The sequence below is a fragment of the Equus caballus genome, chromosome 14 (assembly GCF_041296265.1).
Source record: "Equus caballus isolate H_3958 breed thoroughbred chromosome 14, TB-T2T, whole genome shotgun sequence".
Taxonomy (NCBI): domain Eukaryota; kingdom Metazoa; phylum Chordata; class Mammalia; order Perissodactyla; family Equidae; genus Equus; species Equus caballus.
The window spans coordinates 109,322,314-109,347,576 of NC_091697.1; the positions used below are offsets into that span (position 1 = coordinate 109,322,314).

The following is a 25,263-nucleotide window of genomic DNA, read 5'->3' on the forward strand; positions in this document are numbered from 1 at the left end:
CAGAGGACTGAGGGTGAGGTGTACACTCCACAGTGAAACAAAACAATGCAATTAGAAAACGGACAAACGTCATGAGAGGCAGCGAATGAGCCGGGGGAATAGGTCAACACGTCAGCCACAGGGAGAGGCCGCTGCAGCCGTCAGAATGGCCGAGCTGAAAACAGCCAGTGAGGAGACAGAGAAACTGGGCCTCTCGGACTTTGATGGTGGGGTGTAAAATGGCGCAGCCGCTCTGGAAGTCTGCAGTTCCTATAAATTAAACAGGCAACCGCCACGTGGCCCAGCCACGGCTCGCCCGGCCACCAAGCCCAGAGAAATGACACTGCGTCCACACGAAACCTGGAGCAGCCTAATTTCTAATACCCCCAACTGGAGACAACCCAAGTGTCCTCGCCCAGGTGGCCGCCTTCACAGACTGTGACCCACACCACCGACTGCACCGAGCACTGAGGACAAGTCAACTCTTGACAGAGGCACCACCAGGCAGAACTCCAGGGACTCAGGCTGAGTGGAAAAGGTCAGCACCTCGAGGTCACTATCCGAAACCATTTACGTCACATTTTGGGATTGACAGAATTTCGGAATGGAGGGCAGATTGGTGGTGGCCAGGGGCTTGGGGTGGGTGACCGTGCAGTGGCTACAAAGGGCCAGCAGGGACCCTGCTGTTACCGCCCAAGTGGGCTCGTCTGCCTGCCGCAAGACATGCCAATAGGAGGCAAGGGGGTAGGGGAGAAAGGCCTTTATTACAGCTTGCTAGCAAGAGGGAAGATGGTCGCCTCGTGTCCAAAAGAACCATCTCCCAGAACAAAGACTACAGGCCAGTGGTACACGGGGCTGGTCTCTGGGTGGGGAGACATCTGGTCACAGTTCCCGTTAGTCCTTTGTTTTACTGCATATGCACCAGAGAATGGAACAACACCCTGTACCCTGATCTTTCAGTTGTCGTTGACGATGGCCATCAGCACAGACTCTCTGCCCGGGGTCATCACATTCCTAAGGAACTCGAAAGAACCAAGCTATCATCTTAAAGCAGCTGGGAGGGACCTCAAAATCTACAGAGCCTGTCTGGGCTAGTCAGTCAGAGGTCATTCAAAGTTACAATATGGTTTCTTTTCTACAATATGGCTTCCCTTATGTCAACCTTGTGTTGAGCAGTATCAATTCCCCCGTCCGTTATACACCCAGCATAATCACACGCTGGTGTAGGGAATAGGGCCATCGTGTTCATTCTGGCTACTTCCTGCTCAATCAGGGCAACGTGAGTTACCCTCTTCTTAAAATGGGCCAAGAGGTTTCTAAGAGGGAGTTGTCATGCTGTCAACCTGGAAGCCTTGGTGGTTGAGGTAGATATACATTTTATTCACAATTTAATGACTAAGCATAACAGTAGACCTATTAATACTAAAGTGAGGCCACCTTTTATTATACCCACATGGATGGATTTGGTCCCAGCTGGCATCGAAGAGAAAAGGTTAGTAAACCAGTCACCTAAGTCTGATAGGAAAGGGGATTGATGCTTTCTAGTTGTCTGTATCCAGGTTGCTTGCTTGTTCCCTTATTTCACTAACGCTGGTTTCTACCTGGAAAGAAGTATTGGTGTAGGTGCAGCAGGTGGGCTCCCAAAGTTAGGCCCATGTTGCGTGAGCAAGTGACCAGGTATTTAATAAGATGTATTTCTAGAGAGACAAAAAGAGAACAATGTTAATGGTGGGAGCAAGTTATAAACCAACTTCTGAGCCCAGGTGGCAGCGAGTCACAGAGATCTCTAGCTGTCAGAGTCAAAGCATCTTTTGCAGTTTGAAGTGCCTCTGATGATGTCATCAGGTGTTCAGGTACCTTTCTGAGTGGCTTCCACAGCAGCAGACATGAACCTTCTCTTACGTTTACATCAAGTCCTCCAGGCTTCAGGAAAAGGGCAGGTTCTCAATGATTTCGAATGAAAATAATGGAAAAAATTGAAAATGTTAGTTTGCAGATTTGCAGCCAGATATTTGAGGAGACTAGAAGAAGTCACAATCCAGTCCAGTTTACAGATACAACAAAAACTTCAAAGACAATTAACAGAACTAGAATCTAATATCCATGAATTTGTACTACAGCTTCTACTGAAACATAATCTTTCTCTCTAAAATCATCCTCATTTTTTATAAAAGATAGCCAAAGTGAGATTAACTGGTTGGCAAAATAAGTCTAGTTTCGATAAAACTTGGTCCAATTATTTACGTAAGTGCAGCCTATGTAAGACTACATAGGCTCTTTTAAATCTGCTTTGCTGGAACTTTTTATAAGGAATCTCAGATTGAACTTTAAAGGCCTATCAAGGCCAGAAAAGCCAAGCCAAGGACTTGCCATCAGATTTTTTCCTGCAGTACCTACCGATTTAGGTGGACTCTTCTCTTCTCTTGAGGTTCCCCAAAATATTTGAAGGTTCCAGGTGCCTGCCAGATAAGTGACCTTTCTTACTTACCTGTAAGGTTGCTAGGAAACAAGGTACCAGGCCAATATTTCCAAGTGGCTTTAGTCCAGAAGGTCAAGCTTTATTCTTCAAAAGCTGTCTTGCCATATCTGAATCTGTATGGCTCTCTCAAATATGACATTCCAGTCAAAGCCTTGGTAATATAACCAGTGTTTCCAAACGTGTCTTGTTTTAAGGAGAACAGATTCTTATTGAACTTACGCAAATGACGATATTGCCATGAAAATAACCATACTCACTCACGAAGTGTTTCCAAATTCTGGAGGGATCAAGTAGGGAGAAAAAGATAAATGTTTCAATTCTGCTCACAAAGGTATAATTTTACCAAATTGCTATAAGTCATAGTTAGCATGAGAGAAAAGAGAAAAAGACTTCCTTAAATCTGAGGAAAAAAATTTTAAAAATCAACAATATCTCAATGAAAAGCCACAAATTACAATCATCCTCCGCTTCATTCAGTCCTGTGTAATCGATTCTTGACCTTAATCTTGTTAGCAGTTCATGAAGTCATCAGTTTCTCCATTAGAGTTCTGTAATTTCTTACCCAGTTCAGTTTTATGATCTGAAAATTTATCAGAAACCTGTACTCTAGAGTAAGCGCCAGAGTCCTGTCCATGAATTTCTCTGAAGAGGGAACATATTTTGCAAAAGCATCAGAGTAAAATAATAACTGTTTGTAAACAAAAGACTCAAAAATGGAAATTGAGAAAGGAATTTGGTTAATTTTGTGACATACAACACTTTTTAAAAGAATAACCAGAATTATGTCTGACAAGCAGGACAGATGAGAATTTTAGGAATGTTATACAATTTCAAAACAACTATATCAATAGCATTCACCCACATAATACCACCTAAGTAGGTATCTATTCAAAGTGACAACATAAACAGTCAAGAGCAGTTACAAGAGTCAAAAAATCTTAAGACCTCAGTCCTTCTGAACATAGGAAATTATTTTAGCAAAACATAGATTTTCTGTCTTTTAGGTAGACTCAGAGCAGGCCAAAAATTCAAGAAAATTATCCTTGAGAGAGAAAACCAAATTTTAACTTTTGCACCAGATTATTTTTGACATTAAAACTCATTTACTCAATTGGATTTACTTCAATCTTAGTCAACTTGACCAGCATAAAACTCCTTTCTGAATTTCTGCTTCACAAACCTTCTATAACTTTCTTTTTACATTCAGAATTTGCCCCATGCTGTTTTTCTTCCCTTCTAGACTTTAGGATAAATTTATCTTTCTTAATCCAACAAACAAAAATATTTCCATTCTGTACACCTTCTTTACTGAAAACATACATTTTACTTTCCTTGAATGTTCACCTTATTAATTTCCAGTAGCTTTAATTACATATATTAATTAGAATTTTAACCCTTACAGACCCTAGTAAAAACTAAAAAGTTAAGCAATCATGAACTTTTATATCAACATTTTTGATATCAAACAGTTTTAATAATTTCTAGAAACACACCACTTCATAAGCATAATTTTTTAATGAAACGCAAGGCATGTTTACTAATAGACCCAAATACTTTTGTTTCTCTGCAATAAGAAGCCAAAAGTAGATAACTTAGCTATTGTTTTAAAATTACTGCTATGAATCAGGTAATGGAATATAAAGCTCCCTAGTTATGAATCCAAATTTTGCTTTAAGCCATTACACCAATATTTGTGGAGAAGACACTCAAGATGCTAGATTTTTGGCGAGGGTGCTCTTATGGCCGCTTTTCCTTTTTCCCTTTTTTTCCTTCAGTCCTGGGAATTAACTACATCACAAAGGCACAGAGAAACCACTCAAGTTTCCTCCCAGATGGAGTTTTTGGGGCATAAACCACCCAGTTGACAGCATTTTCCAACTAGTTAAAATGTACCCAGGGGGTGAGTCTCCGGGGATGCTTGGGGCATTCCCCATGGCTGTAAAGCTGGCGTCTGACTGACAGCGGCCAGAGAAAGGGCGCAGAGCCCGAGTGCAGATGCCAATCGCTTTAAGATTTGGTGAAGGCCCTGAGACTCAGCCCAGGCACTTAGTCCCTGAGCCAGCACAAGGTGAGCCAGGGAGGCAGGAGGCAAAGGCCTGGAGCTGGTGGGGGCTGGGGCTCCCTGTGGCCAGGGTGAAGAGCTAAGTACAGAAGGTCCAGGTGGTGCTCAGGTCCAGCCTGAACTTAACCTCCACTTGGTGACAACAGAGGAGGTGACAAACAGACAAAGAAGGGAAAAGAGGGGATCAGGCCTCACCCTCACAGCCTCTTCCCAAGAATTATTAAGATAAGGGTCACACAACAGTTCTCATGCTGGGGCACACAGCCCCAGCGGGACAGTTTACAGAATAAGTCACAGGTCTCCTATCCTCATAACTGACTCGGTAGGCGCCTAAAATACTCAACAGGTTAACGGCCAAGAGAGGGCACTCCACAGGGTCGCCGGGGTGATGAGGCCTGGAAACCAGAGTTGGGGCTCCCAGGGGTGGACCTTTGACTCTTTAAAGATTTCTTTCTTGGTTCAAAAGCTCAAAAGGAGCCCAAAAATGGCCACTGTAACTTTAAATTATCCCGGGTTATATTGCCAGCTGTTTACAACTATCTCCAGTTTTTAGGGGGCTTTTCCCAGGTTGCCACAACAAGCAAGGTAATTTCTAAAGGGAGTTTGTTACGACTCAGTCCCCAAGCAGCCAATTTTAAGCTACTTGTCGACAGACACAGACACAGAAAACCCAGTGTTCTGCCACAAGCTCAGCTGGGCTAGGGCAGCAGGGTATTGTGTCGAGAGACTGAAGAAACAGCATAGAGACTGCAAATGAGACATATAGGTTTATTGGGCCCTACTTACGGGAGAGTGTCCAGTGGCGGACAGCTGGACGGAAGTATGCGCACGCCCGCAACCACCCCCTAAGAGAAGCTTGCTTAACTAGGCAGAGGAGCAAAGGCTGCATGCTTGCCAAAGGGCTGTCCTTGGTACCACCAGTGTTCCCAGGAACAGGAGCTCACAGGGAGGGGCTCTGTGTCCCTCTAAGATGCGATGTTCTTCATGTAGGATAAGGAGGATTCAGGCTGGCCCGGACCAGATCGTCACAAATCTGGGCTGCCTGGCCAGAAGGGAGCCAGAAGGACACAGGGTTGCAATGGGCCTAGGAGTTTCCACTGAGCAAGCAAAGCACAGGCCCTACAACCAGATACCAGTGAACTAGTTCCCAGATTTAGGGTATAAAGTCCTACAACTGTTCCCTCTCTGAGTGTGCGCCCAGACAGTCCTGTTGGACACCAGATGGCCCTGCCGCAAGCAGAAGGACCCCAGATGGACGGGAAGGGAGCTCACGAGCGTCCTCAAGGCAACTTACCCATTCCAGATTGAGCCTGTTGACTCACCAGACCTAGCCGTTTCTCTCCCTACCACAATCAGCGTTAGGAGGCAGCCGGCATTGGCCCAGGAACGTGCAAAGGGCAGTTCCTCCGCACAAAGAGCCTCAGTGACTGCTAGGGACTTACCCAACAGGTTGCCTGACCGAGGTCGACTGGCCACAAGCAGCACTTAAGGGTCCCTTTATGGTCGCCAAATTGGTACCGCCTAAGGGGGAGGTCATCTGCCCACTGCAAGACATGCCAATAGTCAGGAGGCAAGGGGGTAGGAGAGAAAGGCCTTTATTACAGCTTGCTAGCAAGAGGGAAGATGGTCGCCTCATGTCCAAAAGAACCATCTCCCAGAACAAAGACTACAGGCCAGCGATATACGGGGCTGGTCTCTGGAGGGGCAGACATCTGGTCACAGTTCCCGTTAGTCCTTTGTTTTACTGGATATGCACCAGAGAATGGAGCAATGCCTATACCCTGATCTTTCAGTTGTCATTGATGATAGCCATCAGCATAGACTCTCTGCCCGGGGTCATCACATTCCTAAGGAACTCGAAAGAAGAAAGCTATCATCTTAAAGCAGCTGGGAGGGGCCACAGAATCTACAGAGCCTGTCTGGGCTAGTTTGAGGTCATTTAAAGTTACAGTACGGTTTCTTTTCTACAATGGCTTCCCTCATGTCAACCTTGTGTCGAGCGGTATCTACAGGATGCGATGTTCTGTATGTGGACTAGAGCGAGGCACGCCACCTCCCCTTGTGATAGACAGCACAGCACTCGCGGACCACAGAGGAGCGCAAAGAACCGCGGGTCTGAGTGAGGGCAGCGGGCGGGCAGGTCAACGCCCCTGTGGGCTGCGGCTCAGTTCTGCCAGAAGTGACCTGGGGGTGGGGGACCTCCGCGCATCATTTCCTACACGGCGGTGGTCTCGGCAGAACCTCCTTCGAACAGTCCCGACGGCGCAGCACATGGGGCCGCCCGCGCGCAGGAGAGGCGCGCGCTGGGGCCAGGCCGTGTCCGCGCTCCCGGTCCCCGCGCTCCCCACGCCCGCAGCCCCCGCTGTGCCCGGGACCCCAGGCCGCCCGCCCGCCCCGGGCCCAGGGCTCGCCGTCGCCCCGCTCCCCCGGGATCGTGCCTGCCGCGCAGACCCCGCGGGCGGAGGGGCCGGTGGTGCCCGCTCGTGCGCGCCAGCTGTCTCAGCGGCCCGGCCGCAAGCGCACTGGCCTCGGCTGTTTGCAGAGCTTTCCAGACGGCGTCGGGCTCAGGGCCTCGCCCCCACGGTGCCCTCCGCCTGGACACGCCCGTCCTGCAGGTCCCCGACCCCGTGCCGCACGGCCCCGAGCCCCGCGCCCTGCTCTCTGCCCGCACCGGTCCGGCCCCGCGGGCGCCGTGCTCCCGCGTGTGGTTGGCCGCGCTCAGTCAGCACGGAAGGAAGGGCGAGCAGAGACAGACAGAGCCCAGCCCTCTGGCCTCACAGCAGGGTCTGCGCCCTGACTTCCCGCACCAACGGCTCATTTCCAGCGCCTCCGACATCAAGCCTATTCAGAAACAATGCTTCTCCCGCAAACACCTGAGCCAAGGAACCGACATCGCTGGGAAAGAAACTGAGGACACAGAGACTGAGCGGACCAGGTACCCAGACCACAGAGAGGACAGGGGCCCCAGAGCTGACCCGGACATGCTCCCTCAGACCACAGAGAGGACAGAGCCCCCAGGGCTGACCCGCACATGCTCCCTCAGACCACAGAGAGGACAGGGGCCGGGAGGGAGAAGGTGGGCGGGCGTCCTTCAGTTCACCCGCAGGCTGCGGGTCAGAGTCCTATTTACTGCAATCTGGACCTAGTCCGTTTGCTCAGAGGCGCTCTCCCCGTAACAACCCGCAGCACCCAGGCCGCAATGACAAGCTTCCTGTGTCCCTCCACCCAGCACGCGACCTGACAGAGGCCGGCACTGTGGGCAGACACACGGCCTGCGGAGGCTCAGCGAGGGGCCGAGAGAGAAATGTGGGCACCTGTGCCAGACCGACACACAGCTTCAGAGAAGCTTGGGTGCCTCTGGGGTGGTTGGGGCAGGAGAGAGCTGCCCAGGGAGGGATGTTCCAGACTCCCCCAGGTCTGGGTGGCACAGTGGTATGCTTGCTTTCTCAGGATCCATCAAACAGCCGAAATTGTGCATTTCACTGTATGCACAATTTTACTGTATGTTAATTTTACCTTCAAGGGAGAAAAATAACCGTAAATGACGTTGAGGAAGGCGTTAGGGGTGAGGGGGCTGAGGCCTGCCACTGGCTGGGAAATGCGTCAATAGATAAGAAGGGCAGAGGGGGCCTAGAGGATGGGGGCCGGGGCATTGATACCCAAAGGGGCGAGGCCAGCAGCAGCTCATCACAATCAAGCACGTCCGTGGGTGTTTACTGCACAGCTCTCACTTCCTGTGACGTGCTTTTCCAACATCAAATGGAGAAAGCACCTCTACACAAGGACCATAACTGGGGGGGGGGCACCCCCAGCAGGGCCAGTGACCCCAGACCCTGGTGCTCACTGCCCGCTGGCCACCACTCAGATACACTTGGGAGTCAGGGCACAAGCTCCTGGTACAGCCCTCTTCAAATGGGGTCTCTCCCCTACTCTGTCTCAGCTTTCCAACTCACATCTTCCTCAAACCCACTGATAAATACTCCTCGCACCAGTGCCAGGTAAAGAACACATCACGGTGGCGACGTTAGGGGGTAAGTGTCCCCGTTCCTGCCCAGGTGGACAAGGCCCCTGAAATGCAAGCATACAGTCAAGAGGAAATCGTCCCACAGGACTTATCTGGTAGACGCGCATCAAAGCACTGTTCAGAGAGCAGAGCACAGGGAGGGCACCCCACGTCCACGGAGGTGACGGAACTGAGCGACATGCAGACACTGGACGCCGCCAAACATGCACGTGACGACAGGGAGCGTGCTCACGATGCGGGGAACAGGCAAGACACGGCACTGTGAACTACTGAACACGTGTGCCCCCGCTACACGGAGAAAGAAGGCACAGGCAGACCGATGAACACCCGACAGCTGTCTATCTTCGAACCAGCACTCCTGGAAGATCCAGTGATCCACAGCGCTGCGGCCAGGCTGGGGAGGGAGGGACGCAGCTGTCCAACGCAGCATGGAGCCTCGGACCCCTTCCGCCCCATCCTTTCTTTCATTTCTGTTAATTATTTCCCTCGGTTTACTTTCTTTGAGCCTATTCTGTTGTTATTTTGCGAATGTCTCCAGTCGAAAGCACAGCTGATCAATTTCCAGTCTTTTTTAATAATATGACTAATGGTATAGTTACCCCTAATAAATGTACACCCACAACCATATTTTGTTGTATTTTCATTGTCATTCATTTCTAAGTAGCTGAAAATTTGTAATTTTCTCTTGACGCATGAGGCATCTACAACGAGCTCCTTAACTCGAGTGTGTGAAGGGTTTCAGTTGCCTTTCTGCCATTGCTGTCTTTTTTAAGAGAATTGTGGTCAAAGGATATGGTCCCTATGAAACTGATACCTTGAAAGTTGTGGAAACTTCAGGGCTGAGAACCAGGTTAATTTTCACGCATATTCCATGTGCTTTTGATCGGAATGTCATTCTCCAGTCGTGAGTGCAATGGCTCACGGATGCTTTAGATCAAGCTTCTCAATTCTGTTATCATCTTGTCTTTGTTGACTTCTCTTGACTTGATTTACCAATTAATGATGACAGAGGATGTATCTGTGGGTTTTTTTCTCTGACATCAAATATGTGATGTCTTTTCCAATATCACCCAACTCTCCAATTCTGACACCAACCAGGTGTCTGACAATTCAACTCAGTTCTGACAGTGAGTTCCTGGAGTCGGCACAGACCCCATAGGTTTGAGGGCTCAGCCCACAAGACTGCCCCCACTTCAGATGCCAGTCACAATGGGGTGCCCAGGCCACTAGCACTCATGTCACTTGGCTATAAATTTGGGGTTCCCAGAACCCCCTACTCTGATTTGATAATGGGTTAGAAGAACTCAGAGCTCAGCAGACACTTGGGTTTACTGGTTTATCATAAAGGATGCGAGTCACGACCACCCAAATGGGAGAGATGCACAGGTGAGCATGGGGTGTGGTGCGTGCAGCCCCGTGGTTGCTCCGGGCAATGCCCCAGCACCTCCAGGGCTCCAACCTGGAAGCTCATCAACTTCCTGGCCCAGGAGCGTCTGTGCAGCGGGACCTCCAGCCCTGCTCTCCCTGGAGATTGTTATTTCAAAGAAATAATTGTTACCGAAACCCAAGTGAGTTCTCTCCTGGCGAGTTAAATCAGACTACACCAGAAGTAGTTGTCTCACAAAGGAAGGTCTATTTGCGGCAAGTAGGAGACCGTGAGGAATCACTCCAGGGTCATAGTGCCCCGGAGAAGCAGGGACATTTGGGATGGGGAATGAATATTCAAAAGGGAGAGGTGGAAATCCTCTTGCGCAGCCTCAGTTGGAAAACGTGATCCCACACACACTGCAGGTGATGAGAATAAGGCTTTAGCTCTTCCTGGAAAGATCTTAGCACTAAAAATAAGGCAAAGGCCACAGGTGTAGCTCTCATGGCGAGGCCTAGTCTGGTTCAGGGTGGTTGGTGATGGCATTCCTTAACATAACAAAAGGAAAAAGAACAATTTGGAAAACGTTAAAATGTCCAAACCCACCCGTGAGTTCCTCGGGGTATCTAGTTGGTGACAAAATGGCTGAGAACATTCCAGAATTGATGGAAGTCATCAGCTCTTAGCCTCAGGAAGCCCAGTGGGTCCCCAGCAGTATGAATAAAAAGTTCTACCCTGTCACATCTTAGTGAAAGTGCAGAACCAAAGACAGAGGGAGGATCTTAAAGGTAAGCAGAGACAAGATCTTTTTTTAAAATGTGGCTTATCAAAAACAACCGTGGGAGCCAGAAGAAAAGCGAATAGTATCTTCAATGTACTGAGAGAAAAATTAACAGCCTAAAACTGCATAGCAGCAAAACTGTCTCATCCTAAATAAGACATTCTCACACTGTGATGTGATTTATAGTAAGAAATACGTATTCGGTCTTGTCCCGTTCCTGGCACGGAGCTCCCAAAACCCCTGGACTCTCCTGTGATGAGAGCGATAAAGGGGTCTTGACAGTCACGACAAGCCCGTCAACCACACCTGAGCTTATGCTAACGAGGTGACTCTGGGCAGCCCCTGAGGATGGGGCTGGTCCCCAGGGGAACCAAACTCGTGATTAGAGGCTGGAGCTTTCAGTCCCACCCCGGACCCCCGGAGGGGAGAGGGGCTGGAGCTTCAATCAATCACCAGTGGGCCATGATTTGATCAGTCAGCCTATGTGATGAAACCTCCAGAAGACCCAAAAGGACGGTTCTGAGAGCTTGTGGGTCGGCGGGCACGTGGAGATGCCTGGAGGAGGGCAGTGAGCTCAGAGAGGAAGTGGGAGTGTGGGGCCCTTTCCCAGACCTGCCCTGTGCGTCTCTGCACCTGGCGGTTCTGAGTTATATGCTCTCACTAGAAACCGGTGATCTGGCAAGTGAAATGTTTCCTGAGTTCTGTGAGCCACTCCAGCAAACTTGTCCAACCGGGGAGGGGTCAGGGAGTCTCTGATCTGGAGCCAGTGGTCAGGTGCACAGGTGACACCTGGCATCTGAAGGAGAGGCGGTCTTGTAGGACTGAGCCCTTAACCTGTGGGGGTCTGACGCCATCTCCACGTGTCAGAACGAGGGTGAACGGTGGGACCCCCGCTGTAGTCGCAGAACTGCATGAAGTTGGGGAAGAACCCTCACATCGGAATTGGGTGCAGAATTGTACAAAAAGCTTGCCACAGCAGAGCCTAACTTAAAACTTAAAGAACTCTAAAGGACGAGGCTGGCCCTGTGGCTGAGAGGTTAAGTTCGCGCACTCTGCTCCGGCGGCCCAGGGTTTCACCAGTTCAAATCCTGGGCGTGGACATGGCACCACTCATCAGGTCATGCTGAGGCGGCATCCCACATGCCACAACTGGAGCGACCCACAACTAAAAATACACAACTATGTACCAGGGGCTTTGGGAGAAAAAGGAAAAATATCTTAAAAAAAAAAAAAATTCTAAAGGATGACTTTCAGCAAAAGGAAAGTCCTGTAGCAAAAGTCCCAGAAGGGAAAGTCTCAGTGCAAGGTTGACATGCACAGGGAAAGAGGTAAAGCGTGGGTAAATCTGATGCTGACTCTGTAGGTCGGCGTCTACACCCCATTTGGGAGTGTGTTTGTGCTTACGAGGTGGCTCAGGTGACGAGAGGGTGGGAACTCAGCCTGTTACAGGCTTGTAATGAGCACCGCCTGACGTCAGCTCCCCTACGTTGGACCCAGCACGTGTGGGGTTACAACCAGAAGCACTCATCCCCTCTCCTGCTTCTTGTTTCACTTGTGTAAACGTCTGTTTCCCTAACCTTTGATTCCCTGAGCTTTAGACCAAATAGAAGTTACAAATAGCTGAAGCGCAGCTGGCCTCACGCTGGGCTCCCACTAAAGTTGTGGCTAATCACAGTCCTTGAAGTTTATCACTGGAAAGCTACCGTCCAGAGAATATCAAGAAACCGGAGCTTCCCGGGCCCAGCTCCTGGGCTTCCTGGCGCCAGAGTCCACCACCCACCATGGAGGCAGACGACCACGGGCGCCCACCTGCAGATTCCCTCACCTCCTCATCTCTGCAAGCAGCCTCACAAGGCTGAACACAGGCTGGTGGGAGAGCTCGGACCTGCAAGGCCCGACTCCCCCCACAAGCAGCCACGTTCCCCAGTCTTTAGAAACCCCTACCCACTTTTTAACGACGAGCTAGCAGTTCTTAAGCCACTGGCCGTTGCTTTGCTCCTTCTGCCTGGCAAAGAAAGTAAAGCTGTTTTTCCTTTTCACCCAAGACTCTGCTCTTGTCATTTGGATTCACACTGGGTTCAGAGGCCGAACAGACGTTAGCTCAGGGCCAATCTTCCTCACCAAAAAGCATTAAAAATAAAAGATGTTTATTTCTAGAAGTTCTCTGCCTGATCATTTCTATCATCTCTTGCTTCTCAATAATATTTAAATTCCTTATTTCATTTCTTAAAATATATTAAATATACTTACCGTATGTGTCTGGTTACTCCAGTATCTGAAAACTTGTGGGTTTGATTTTACTGTCTGTTTGTCAGCTGACTCTTGTTTCTTTGGAGGTTAAATGAGTGTTTCTGGCTTTTCTGGTCTTCTAACAATGAAAGTGCATGCCTTGGAACCTTTGGTACAGAAGGCCTGAGTTGGACAAGGCCACGTGCCAGGCTCCTGGAAATACTACCACTGGAGTTACTTTTTTTTTTACCCTGCCAGCTTATTTTTCAGAACTTTATTGTTTTTATGAAGCAAACTAGAGCAGCTGTGAAACTCGCAGAGCTTCCCAAGTCCGGCAGCAGCTTCCAGAGGCTCATCTGTGAGATTGGGTGGGGGGAGGGTAAAGAGAGCGCTGAGACCCCGTCGCCTGCTCCCAGGCTCCTCGGAGCCACTCAAGCTGGGTGGCCGCAGCCCCAGCATCCTGTGTAACTGCTTTGGTGTGTCCAACAGAGGCAGTGCTTTGTTATATGGACCTTCCTTTTGAAAACGCTGAGGAGGAACCGGGACGAGATTTCTCTGGGTCTAGGCCAAACACCACAGGGTCCCGGGAGCCTGGAACATCCTGAGGACATGTGTTGCATGCACCATCTCCGAGGCGGCATCTCACCAGGAAGTTGCCCCACTGAAAACACCCAGCCACCTCCCTCCCTGTCTACTCAAGGCCCCATGTCAGGCCTTGCCAGCCAGCGGCTCTAGTGCTCTGCTAACACCGCTGCCCGGAAAACGCATGCCCCCGATCCCGGGGGCCACAGGGAGACGCCCTGGCGCTCTAACTCGCAGCCTCAGAACGGCCCACCTCAGAGGGAAGGCCCTCCCATGGGGCTGCTCCTGCACTCCAGCCACACAGACCGAGGGGCATGGGCCAGCCTGCAGCCAGGCAGAGAAGCGACTCTGACCAGTGGCCTCAACGGCTGGAGCAGGCACATCCTGGTACTCCTGACTTTCCTCCAAGGCCAAAGTGCTGACCACCCCGATTGATGGTCAGTTAGGGAGACAGACAGGAAGGAGGGCGCCACGGGCAGAACCGAGACCCTGGTGGCTGCTGGTCTTGGCCCCAAGGCCCCCTCTCGGGCGGACAGTGACCGCAGCAACACCAGCACAGGACTCCTGTGTCCTTTGCTTCTGTGTCATGAGGACCACGCCACTCCTGTGTGTCAGAGGCTGACCCGCCTTCTTGGCTCTGTTCACCACAGGGGATGTGCCCAGGACAGCACCCCACGCACCACCTGCTCAGTGCTGGGGTCAGAACTGCCTGGCCCTCTCCTGGTCTGAGGGGGAGCCTCGCCTTGCTGGGCTGGCGGGCCCTCACAGCCCACATGTCCCTCTCCTCTTGGTGTCCTGGGGCGACTCCAGGCTGCATCTGACTATAGGTTCTCAGAGGGGGTCCTGCTGGCTCCACCTGGCACCAGGACGGCTCCTTCCAGCTCGGCCTTTCCCTCCCAGCTCTGGGCCCGCTCCCACGGCCTGGCTGCCTCTGGCCCTGGGCCCCACACCAGGGCTAAGGGTCCCCAGGGCCCCAGTCTCCTCCAGACTCAACACTCACTCACTGTCCCGGCCTCTGAGGCCTCTTTCCTCCTGCCAGCCCGCAAACCTAAGAAACTCCGCTCATATTTCATCTCTGTCCTCAGTGTTCAAGGCAGAGCTTCTCAATATACCTGGTTTACTCAGAGCCACGTCCAGTTCCTTCCACCCAGAATGAAGCCAGAGTCCACGGGGGCCGCTTGGGGTCACACTTTAATACTCGCTAGGGGCATCCGGAGGACACCCTACAAGCACGAGGTCCACACTGCAGCAGGATGACAAAAAGCAGCGGGTGAAAGGAGGAAGCAAGGCGTCCCTATGTTCACGGGGGCTCTAGGAGGAGAAGGGGGCTGCTAAACCCCATGGGTAAAGTTCTGAAACGTGGCGCCTGGCACTTTACAGTCTCAGGGCTCCCACAGCCAGCACTGTGATGCAGAGTGCCCCACAAGACTTGGGCCACAGGAGCAGTGCGCCCCTCCCTCCACACAGAGATGCTGACTCCCACCCAGCCCCACACAGTTCCCACTGGAGACATGCCCCGCAACCAGCGCAATAAGACAATCCCAGAGCCCCCTACCCTGCCCGCCACCCTCAGACTTGGAGCAGGCCGAGGGGCTGTGGGCGGTCCGGGGCAGGGCCCTGGAGAGTCCTGTCCTCAGCTGACAGACAAACAGCATCCAGACGGACACAGCATGGAACATTATCCAGGGTCTGGTAGAAGTTGGGGTGCGGAGCCTGGCTCTCCCACCCCAGAACCGGGAGGGCCTGCCACCCCAGCACAGAGCCGCCAGAGGAGGGCCCACACTGAGCACCCGACCTCTCCACAGGAAGCATGGTGGGCTGGGACCTCGGGCCGCAGCAGGCACCCACCACCCATGTAGCCCTGGGAGGCCCACACCCAAAGGGGCATGTGTCCAACAGGGTCACTCTGCATGGGGCCGCCCTGCAGGGCGAGGCAGGTGGACAGAGGCCCTCTGGGCCTGTGGAAGGGTGGGACGTTCAGGGCTACTTGGGGGCTGTGGGCCACCAGTCCGGCACTGATGCGGTTAGAGCCACCCGGCCACTCTTGGCAGTTCTGATGTGGAGAGGGCCCCTGATCTTCTCCAACTGCAGAAGGGCCAGCCCCACGTCCCCCTGGCCTGCCCTGTACTTGCCGGCTGCCTGCCCCGACTCCGTGAGCACGGAGGTGCCGGGAGCGATGCCGCTGGCAGGGAGGGGGCCGGAGAACTGCACCGGGAAGAGGCGCTTGCGGATGACCCCCATGTGGTGGGTGCGTGCCGTCAGCTCCTGGCCCACGTAGCAGCCCTTGGTGAAGCTGACACCGTTCATGAAGGCCAGGTTGGACTCCAGAGGAAGGGCCACTCCTGGGGGCAGGTCATGGACCCCCTCGGGAACGCCTGTGGGGGTAGGAGGGGGAGGCCCAGTGAGAGCTGAGGTGTCCTCCAGAACCTGGGGCTCACCTCGGGGGCTGGGTGTGCTGCCCCTCCCACCCCTGGTAGGAGCTCCATCCTCCGGGGCCCCCCCACCCTCTGGCCCAGGGAGCACCTCTGCTGGCCTTGCCGTAGGCAGCAGAGGTGACCCCTCTCCATGACCCTACTCTCTTCTCCCCTCTGCCCCTGGCCCACCACGTGCTTTCCCCAGGGCTGTGGTCCTGTCTACTCCTCTCTGCCTCCCAGCCATGGTCCAACTCGAGGCTTGCGCCTCCCACTCTGTCCCTCGGGCTGTCCAGCACCCCGAGGTAGCCCCACGCCCCACCTTGTTGATACCGGTGCCGGTGATAATCCTGGAGCTCCCCCAGCCGGCCTCCGGGCACCAGGGCCGGGCCCTGGCCCTCGGCCAGGAGCCGCCAACCCATGCGGGAGGTGCGGGGGTCGCGAGCGAGGATGGCGACGCTCCCGGCCGGCTCCTGCAGCGGTGCGGCCCCGCAGGCCTCCTCCGGGGAGCCGGGAAGCACGGCCCACACGCGCAGCTCGGGGCGCGGCTCCACCGTGACCTTCCGCCGGACCCTGTGGAGCGCTAGGTGCCTCTGCAGAGCACCCAGCGCAGCGCGGTCACACTCCAGGAGGAAGGCGGGCGCCTGGTCCGTGCGCTCGAGGAGCCTGCAGGGAGAGGCGGGAGCGCGTGGGTGCGGACCCGGCGCCACGGGTTCCAGGGCGCTGAGCCGGGCCACGGCCACAAGCAGCACAGCGCCCGGAGCACGGGCACCGGTGCGCAGCAGGAGCGCTGGGGACCCGGCGGCCTGCGGACCCTCGCCGCCGAGGCGCAGGCAGAGCCGCGCGCACGCCCAGGGCGCCACCCAGAGCCCGCGGACCGCACAGCAGACCGTTGGGTGGGACGGGACGAGGCCCGGCATGGGGGGAAAGGCGGGGCGCCCACAGTGGTGCCCGGCGCTCCAGGTGAGGTAGCAAGGTGCGCACGGCCACACTGAAGACCCGGGAAGCCAAGGGCCCTAAGGCAGCGCGCACAGATTTCAGGGGGGGTGCTGAGGGGAGGAGCTGGGGGGACAGTGGTGTCAGAGGTGAGGGACACAGGGAGCCACACTTTGCCCACGCCCACCGCCCACCTCCTCCCTTTCCCTTCGAAAGGCGAGCCCCGGAACCGATGAAGGCCCCAGAAGCGCCCTAACCTGCACTCTGAGCAGCCCACGTCCCTGGAATGACCCCAGACCCTGGTGTGACGACCAGATGGACAGCGGAGCCCTTACAAACGGATGAGCAGGGAGACAGACAGGCTTGGGCAGCCTTAGACGTGAAGGGGGCAGGGGAGACTTCTGGGACCCAGTACATGGCCGGGTCCTGGCTGTAGATGTGGACTGAGCAAGGACCCACAGCGGGGAGAGCTGAGACAGGCAAGCAGGTAGGCCCTCAGGGGCAGGGCAGGAGAGAAAGGCCATCAGCTCGTGTCCCGTCACCCCCAGAGCCCATGAGCAAATGCCCCCACCTGACCCCCACAGCACATCAGCTGGTGCCCACGCCTCACCCCAGAGCGCATTAGCTGGTGACCCCACTGCACCCCCGGAGCCCACCAGCCAGTGCCCACACCGCACCCACAGAGGAAGGAGCTACGGAGGCTTGTTCCTGTGCCATGTCTGTGGCTCATCCTGCAGTGCGCTCCTGTGTGTCCATACACTGGTCCACACCGCCAGCAGCCCTGGTCCTCTCGGGATGGGAACGACGTGTGAGGAGGGTGGGAAGAGCAGCCCTCCCAGCACGTCACCAATGAAGTCGGCTGAGGGGTGGAATTCACCGTCACAGAGAGGGGTTCAAACGCCAGAAGAAACTGCTGGAAGGGGTCCGAGGGGCTGCGGCGGCCGAGCGCGCGTATGAAAGCACGTTCCGCGCCAGTGTCCGGAGCGAACGCCAACTACAACCGCTGCGCGACACCACTGCGCCATCGGGGCGACGGAGACGGACGCCGGAGCCCTGGGAGGCCGGGCAGGGCTGGGGCGCGCGGCCGCTCTGGAGAAGCGCGCAGCCCCGTATGAAGCTGCCCGCGCGGCCGGTACGCGAGCCAGCGTCCGCGCCCCCTGCACCAACCCAGGGACGCGCAGACGCGTCCACGCGAGCCCGGACAGCGTCGGAGCAGCCGCCTTCCTAACGCGCCGCGAGACGGAGCGCACAGGAGCCAACGCGCGCTGTGGGCGGAGTGGGGCGCGCGGGCGGCCCTCGGAGGGCAGAGGGGCCTGGTGGTGATGGACAGCTCAGTCCTGTGGAGGTGACACAGGCCCACACACATCATTAAGCCACAGAGCTGCAAGCACAAGGCACCCGTGAGCACCGGAAGTCTGGAGGAAACTGAGCCCGCGCCGTGGGTAGCCCGCGTCCAACCCTGGGCAACTGGGTAAAGGGTCCATGGGACTACCCTGTTCATTTTTTTCTGTAGCTCTGTGTGAATCTATCATTATTTCAAAATAAAATGTTAATTAAAAAAGGAGCTGCTTCTGGGTAGGGTGGGTCCATGCCAGTGAGAAAGGAAGCAGCAGTCATTTTCCATCAAAAACCTTTTAGTGTTACTAGGCTTTTTTAACCACATGCAGCTATAATCTTTATTTTTTAGGTCTTCGGCAGAGGCAGCAGAGACAGTATAGAAATACTGGCGAGGGAGGAGTCGGGCGTGGGGGGGCAGAAAGGTCATGGGGGAGAGTGAACCTCAGAGGGCCCTGGCCAGGAAGGGAGGTGACCCAGCCAGGGGACAGGCCCCAAGAAGGGGAAAGGGGCCACCAGAGTGCAGGGGTGAGTGGGCCAGGGCTGTCACCTGTCTCACTCAAGGGGTAGATGTTCCATGGGGCTTGAGGCGGGCAGGTGGACAGGGCCAGATTCTGGGCTCAGGCACCTTCTGAGCCACCTGTGCCCATGACTGTGTGCTAGGCAGCCCCTCCGGGGGACAAAGCTGCAGTGCACCCCACTCCCCCTGCCCCAGCTGATAACAGGGCAGGTCGGCAGAAGGGCAAGGCAGGGTGAGCTTGTGCCAGGGCGGCTTTCCTGGCCTGGCACAGCCAACGTTTGGGCTGGAGCATTCTCTGTGGGGCCGCCCTGGGAGGTGAAGGGAGCCAAGAGCACCGATGGGCCTAGCCCACTCGATGCCAGGAGCATCCACGCCCCAGCCCCGGAGCAACAATCACAGATGTCCCCAGGTGTCGCAGGGCTGCCAGATAAACTAGAGGATGCCCAGTTAAATCTGAATTTCAGACAAACAGCAAATAATGTTTTTAGTATAAGTATTTCCCAAACACTGTGTGGAACATCCTTCCCTAAAAAGCCACTGTCTGTCTGAGATTTACCTTAGTGTCCTGCATTTTCCTCCTTAAGCCCAGCGGCCCCTCCTGGGGGCACAACAGCAGCCACAGGAAGAAGGAGGTGGAGGGGCAGCTGTGGCCTTACCAGCCGGCCTGGCTGGGAGGACCTGGATGAACACATGGTGCCAGTGCCATCCCAGGCGTCAACCCTCACTCTGCTCCCATGCAGGGCAGGCTGTGTGAAACCCACAAAGGGAGGGCCAAGCCCACCTAAGCCCTTGCCTGGAGTGCACAGACTACCTTCCTCCAGGAGCGCCTGGTGTCCAGCACCCCCATAAACACAGGGCCCCCTCTCCTTGAGCACAGCTCTAGACCCCACTCTGCCTGGGGCCAGGGTCTTCACAAACAAATGGGTCCCTCGAGGAGGCAGCAGGTGCCAGGGCGCCAGGCACGGGTAGAGCACAAAGGGGCTGGTGGGCACCGGACAAGGCACACAGGGACGGACCCACACACCCTGCTAAGGAGCAGCAGCTCCCCTGGGGCGCTGGGCTGCTGCAGGACGGTGCGAGGACGTGACAGACTGCCACGTTCCAAGTTCCCTGGGAACGCAGCCTGCAGGGCACCCGTCAGGGACTGAGGACGCAGCGCCCCACACGCCCCCACGAGGCAGGAAGCAGACAGCCAGGGAAGCAGGCAGCCATGGCAGGAGGACAGGAGAGATTCAGGTTAGATGGGGGCTGAGTGGGTCTTGGGCAGAAGCATACCCAGCTGCACTCCCCACCCTCCCTCTGCCAGGGGCACCCAGGGACCGCTGAGGTCCGCGCCAGGGGAACCAGGCGTGGAGGCAAGGGAGCACGCCCCGCCTGGAAACAAGGGAGCAGAGGACCGTCCCATCCTGGGGGGCAGCCCCAGCAGGAGGGGCCCCAGAGACCAGCAGACACAGCCTTGAAGGTATCCCATAAAAGCCAGCACAGCCAGGACCAGAACCAGGAGCATCTCCTTCAGCACCAGCAATTGAGGAAAGTCTGCAGGTGAGAATGAGGCCAACACATACGATGAGAGAGAGAGAAGACCTTCGCAAGACTACAGCCAGAGGGGATGAGAAGATAAGTCACAGATGGGGAGAAAGACCTCAAAGACACGTGGACAAAGCACCACCATCCAAAACAGACAAAGACCACTTACAACTCAACGATAACAAGATTGAATTGTTTAAAAGTTAAAAAATGAGCCAAGACCTTGACATCTCACCAAACAAAATACAGATGGCAAATAAGCATATGAGAAGATGCTCCACATCACATGTCAGCAGGGAAATGCAAATGTAACGACAGGCTACCACCACACACATACCAGAATGACCAAAAACACCAGCCAGTGCTGGTGAGGGCGCAGAGCAACAGGAACTCTCCTTCACTGCTGCTGGAACACAAAATGCTGCAACTACTTTGGAAGACAGGTCGGCAGTTTTTACAAAACTAAACATATTCTTACCATATACTCCAGCAAGCATGCCCCTTAGCATTTACCCAAAGGAGCTGAAAACTTACGTCCACACAAAAACCTGCACACGGATGTTTACAGCAGCTTTATTCATAACCGCCAAAACTTGGAAGCCACCGAAGGGTCCTTCAGGGGGCGAATGGATAAGAGAGTGAACTGTGCTGCAGCCCAACAGTGGAAGATTCTTCAGCGCTGTACAGAAATGAGCTGTGAGCCCATGAAAAGACACGGAGGAAGCTGAAGTGCACAGGACTCCATGAAAGAGGCCCGTCTGCAATGGCTCCACACTGCACGATTTCAAGCATGTGGCACTCTGGGAACAGCAACCAGGGAGACCATGCAAGACCCTTTCAGTGATGTCACGGGCTGAGGGAGGGAGGGATGAATGGTGGAGCACAGAGGACTTTCCGGACAGTGAAACCACTCTGTCTGATACTGCGATGCTGGATCCAGGTCACTGTGCATTTGTTCAAACCCACAGAAGGCACCACACCCAGCATGACCCCTAACGTGCACCATGGACTTGGGACAATGACGGTCCCATGTCAGTTCATCAACTGTACAAATGTACCTCTCTGGTGGGGATGTGGATAAAGGGGGCGGCTGTGTGTACGTGAGAAATCTCTGCTCCTTCCCCCAATTATGCTGTGCACCTGAAACTGCTCCAAAAAGTCTACTTTAAAAAGAAAAAACTAAAGCTTCCTCTGAGAAAAGGTGCTACATCCAGGAAACAAGAGGGTGCCCTGAGAAGGAATGACTCGAGAATAGGAAATCAGAAGCGTGAGAGGTGAACTGAAAGATTCCAGAGAGAGGCAGCAGAGAAGACCCCATGAAGAGTGAGCAGAGAGAAAGGAGGAAGCCCGGCTTCCAGGGAGGCGCCCACTCCCAGAGAGGGACCTCTGTGAGATCAGATATCAGTAAATGGCCAACAACAAATAGGCTGGGCAGGATTGCCCCTGTGAACTAACTGAGGCATCAGACCAAACAAGGGCATTGGGCAGTGTGGAAGGCCAGCGGGCTCAGCCCCCAGCACCCCACACCACGGAGCAGAACTGAGAGAGATTTGGACACTGCCTACCAACCCCCCGGGCCCAGGAGCAGCCATCCAGGGGGTGTGCTCCCCTCTTCCCTCCTTGCTGCTTCGGAGAAGCAGGGCCTCACTTTGGGGCATCTCTCTCTGATGGAACCAACACCCCACCCTCCAGACAATGCTCCCCACAAATGACTTTGAGTTGGAATCAGAATGGAGACTGGGCTCAGGGGACCTCACCCTCAGTGGCCCCCAATTCTCTCAGTGCAAAGAACAGCGAGTGGCACTGTGATTCCCCGTTCTCAGGAATGAGCCAGGCGAGAAAAACAACTGCTCACCAGCACACAGCAGGGCACACGCAATGTGTGGAAAGGGCCATCACGAGCACGCACGGGGCCAAGAACTGCTGGGCCAGCAGCCAGGCAAAGACTCTCCAGACCAGAGGGAAAGTGCGAGGAGAAAAAAAACAAGAAACAAAGAGAAATTACTTTATGCTGTAGAGTGATGTAAAAATTAGTAAGGGAAATCTCATTTAAAACAGGGTCAGGAGGCCAGAAGGGGGAGCTCCCCCGCAGTACCACTCGAGGTCAGTTACAGACCCCAACAAGAGTCAACAGGAAAGAATTCTTAACTACAGGAAGAAATATGCATTCCGTCCCAAACAGAAGTCGACGACCCCAGGGACTCCGCCAATGAGAAACCACCATCACCCTGAACTGCTCTTCTCAATGGACTTTCATGCAGAACCACCCTCCCAATTTCCTCCTTTCTCCTATAAAATGTTCCTCGCCCCTGTTTGTTGGATTTGCCTCTGGTCTGCCATAGCATGCACATCTTGAATTGCAATTCTTTGGCTATTCCCGAATAAACTCATTTTACTGATAAAATAACTGGCTCTTTTATCTTTAAGGTTAACAGCAACTTATGAGGATATAAATTCATTATAACAAGAACAAAAAGACACAAAGACGTAAGGGCAGGGGACCGGCCCTGGGCCCAGTGGTTAAGTTCACACCCTCTGCTTCGGCCGCCCAGGGCCCAGGGTTTTGCTGGTTCAGATCCCGGACATGGATATGGCATGGCTCATCAGGCCATGCTGAGGCGGCATCCCACATGCCACAACTGGAAGAACCCACAACTAAAAAGTACCTGGGGTACACTATGTACCTGGGAGCCCTGAGGAGAAAAAGGAAAAAAATTTTTTAAATCTTTAGAAAAACAAAAAGATGTAAGGGCAAATAGTGGACACAAGGAAAGAAATTTTGGGATCAAAACAACACGATTGCAACGCTGATAAATTCAAACCAGTAATGATCAGAACAGGTGCTACTGGCAATTACTAACACGGACTCAAGATATTCAGCGAACACAGTTCCAACACTACAACACGGGGAGAAGGAGCAGAGACAAGAGAAGGAGAATGATGGCAGGTCGAAACCGGACACACAGCAGGGGTCACAAAGGTTTTCTGCAGAGGGCCAGTCAGCAGTTCAGCCTTGGGCCACACAGTCCCTATCAGTTCTGCCATCACGGCAAGGCGGCCCCAGATAGTACGCAAACGGCCCCGGCAGCATTCCAGGACAACGAGACTCTGCAGGCAGCGGGCTGAGTCTGCCCGACCCTCCGCCACAGTCAGAGCCGCCGAGTGCGGCAACAACCGCAACGACCCAAACACGACACAGCATCATGCCGCCGCAGGACACCGCGAGCAAGAGCCCCTAAAGCTCCGGGAAAACGCACGCGCAAAGGCAGGGGGCAGGGAGGCGCCCGCTCCTACACAAACACCCGGAGCAGGACGGCCGCGGTCTTTGCCCGGAGATGGGCGCCCACCACACGAGCAGGCCGGAGCATCTGCAGACCCGGCAGGCAAAGGGTCACCTCGTGTGTCACCGCCCGACAGGCCGCCAGAGAGCGCTCCTCCAGAGGACAGGAGCAAACTGAGCCAGACGCGGCGGAGCGCGGCGGGAGGGGGACCCGCGAGGGGAGGGGGACGCGCGAGAGGAGGGAGACCCGCGAGAGGGGAGGGAGACCTGCGAGGAGAGGGGGACCTGAGAGAGAAGGGGACCCGCGAGGGGAGGGGGACCCGCGAGAGGGGAGGGGGGCCTGAGAGAGGAGAGGGACCCGCGAGGGGAGGGGGACCTGCGAGGAGAGGGGGACCTGAGAGAGAAGGGGACCCGCGAGGGGAGGGGGGCCTGAGAGGGGAGGGGGACCCGCGAGGAGAGGGGGACGGCGGGGTTCTCAGGCGGACGCAGGCGGGAGAGAGCGGTCAGGTCACAGGAGCCCGGGGTGTGACTTCCTGGCACAAACGGCCTGAGTCGCTTGCGGGCGTGGAGGGAGCCGGTGCCACGACCACCAAGCACAGCCAGCGTAGCGTGAGCACCCAACACCGCCACCTCCGGGCACGAGGAGACTTGGTAGGAAATGCGGTGCACACCGGAGAACGTGGCAGGTCAAGGCACAAGCTGGTCACACACAGGCGGTTCCCCGAGTCGCGCCCCAGGTGCCAGGGACCGCTTTTCCATGCACCGGGGAGAGTGCGACCGGCAGGGCTGAGCGGGAGAGGAGGGTGCGCCCGGGGCTGCGAGTCCTGGACCCATCCCTGGGGACCCCTCCGGCCCACCTAGGACTGCCCGGCGCGGGTGCCCCGGCCGCGAGCGTCCTCCCTTCCCCCGGGTGCCCGCCCCCGCCGTGTGCCCCTCTCCTGGCTGCCCTCCCGTCCCCCGACGCCCGCCCCCGGGTGCCCTCCTCCCCCCGGGTGCCCGCCCCTCCACTGGGTGCCCTCCTTCCCCGGGTGTCCCTACTCTCCCTCGGGTGCCCTCCTCCCCCTGCGACCCCGTCCCGCCGCCCACCCTCACCCGTAGAGAATGACGTCATAGAGCGTGCGTCCCTGGACGTTAAGGAAGTGGGCGTAGCCCGCACGCGCCGGGGGCGGTCCCGCGCCGTCCGCGGGACCCGGAAGCGGCAGCTCATTGGTTAGCAGCCCCAGAAGGAAGGGCGCCGAGTCCGGCCCGCGCACGCGCAGCAGGGCGCGCTCGCCCAGCGGGAAGCAGGCCCAAGCCGGGCCGCCCGCGGCGTCGCCGCCGTGAAGGCCGGAGGTGTGGTCCAGGCGGCGCCCCGGGGCCGCGCGCAGCCGCCAGCGCCACGCCGGGCCGCCGCGCCCCGGAGCCGTGCCGCGGAGCAATGCCGCAGCCGCCATCTTGGGCACGAGTAAGGCGGCGGGAAGGGGCGGCCCGTGCGGCGGCGGGGCGGGAGGGCGCCACAGCGGCCCCTGGCGGCGGGGGCGGGCCCTCGCGCTGTCCGTCAGCCGCCTGCCCGGCTCCGCCGCTGCCGCTCGGCGCGCCTGCGCGGCTCTGCGCGCTGCCGGGCGTCTGCTCGCCGTGCCGTCCGGGCGGCCGCGTTCCCAGCGCTGTGCGGGCGTCGGCGCGTTCGCGTCGTCTGCCGCCGCGCGCCGTCCGGAACGTCGGGTCCCCGCCGGCGGCCCCGGGTTCGCGCTCGCGCTGCGCCCGGCTGGGTGT

The 25,263-nt window shown here is 55.5% G+C and overlaps 1 protein-coding gene and 1 long non-coding RNA gene across 4 annotated transcripts; both read right to left on the bottom strand.

Annotated features, from left to right (window-relative positions):
- Window positions 1–1,395: 1,395 nt before the first annotated feature.
- On the bottom strand, window positions 1,396–2,811 carry LOC106781669 (uncharacterized). Its single transcript, XR_002799904.2, has 2 exons — window positions 1,837–2,811; window positions 1,396–1,676 (listed from the first exon to the last, which is right to left on the bottom strand). It is a non-coding gene; the product is annotated as an uncharacterized lncRNA (long non-coding RNA).
- Window positions 2,812–14,675: 11,864 nt separating this feature from the next.
- Window positions 14,676–25,001, bottom strand: IBA57 (iron-sulfur cluster assembly factor IBA57). 3 transcript variants are annotated; one of them, XM_023618326.2, is made up of 4 exons: window positions 24,604–24,993; window positions 16,236–16,579; window positions 15,635–15,877; window positions 14,676–14,745 (listed from the first exon to the last, which is right to left on the bottom strand). In XM_023618326.2, the coding sequence occupies exons 1-4, from the start codon at window positions 24,942–24,944 to the stop codon at window positions 14,726–14,728; spliced, it is 948 nt and encodes a 315-aa protein (XP_023474094.1). In that variant the 5' UTR covers window positions 24,945–24,993; the 3' UTR covers window positions 14,676–14,725. The 3 variants fall into 3 exon arrangements, with proteins under 3 accessions (XP_023474094.1, XP_023474093.2, XP_023474095.2); XM_023618325.2 differs by lacking the exon at window positions 14,676–14,745 and having other exon boundaries at window positions 15,333–15,877; window positions 24,604–25,001; XM_023618327.2 differs by lacking the exons at window positions 14,676–14,745; window positions 24,604–24,993 and adding an exon at window positions 17,527–17,827 and having other exon boundaries at window positions 15,333–15,877.
- Window positions 25,002–25,263: the final 262 nt, after the last annotated feature.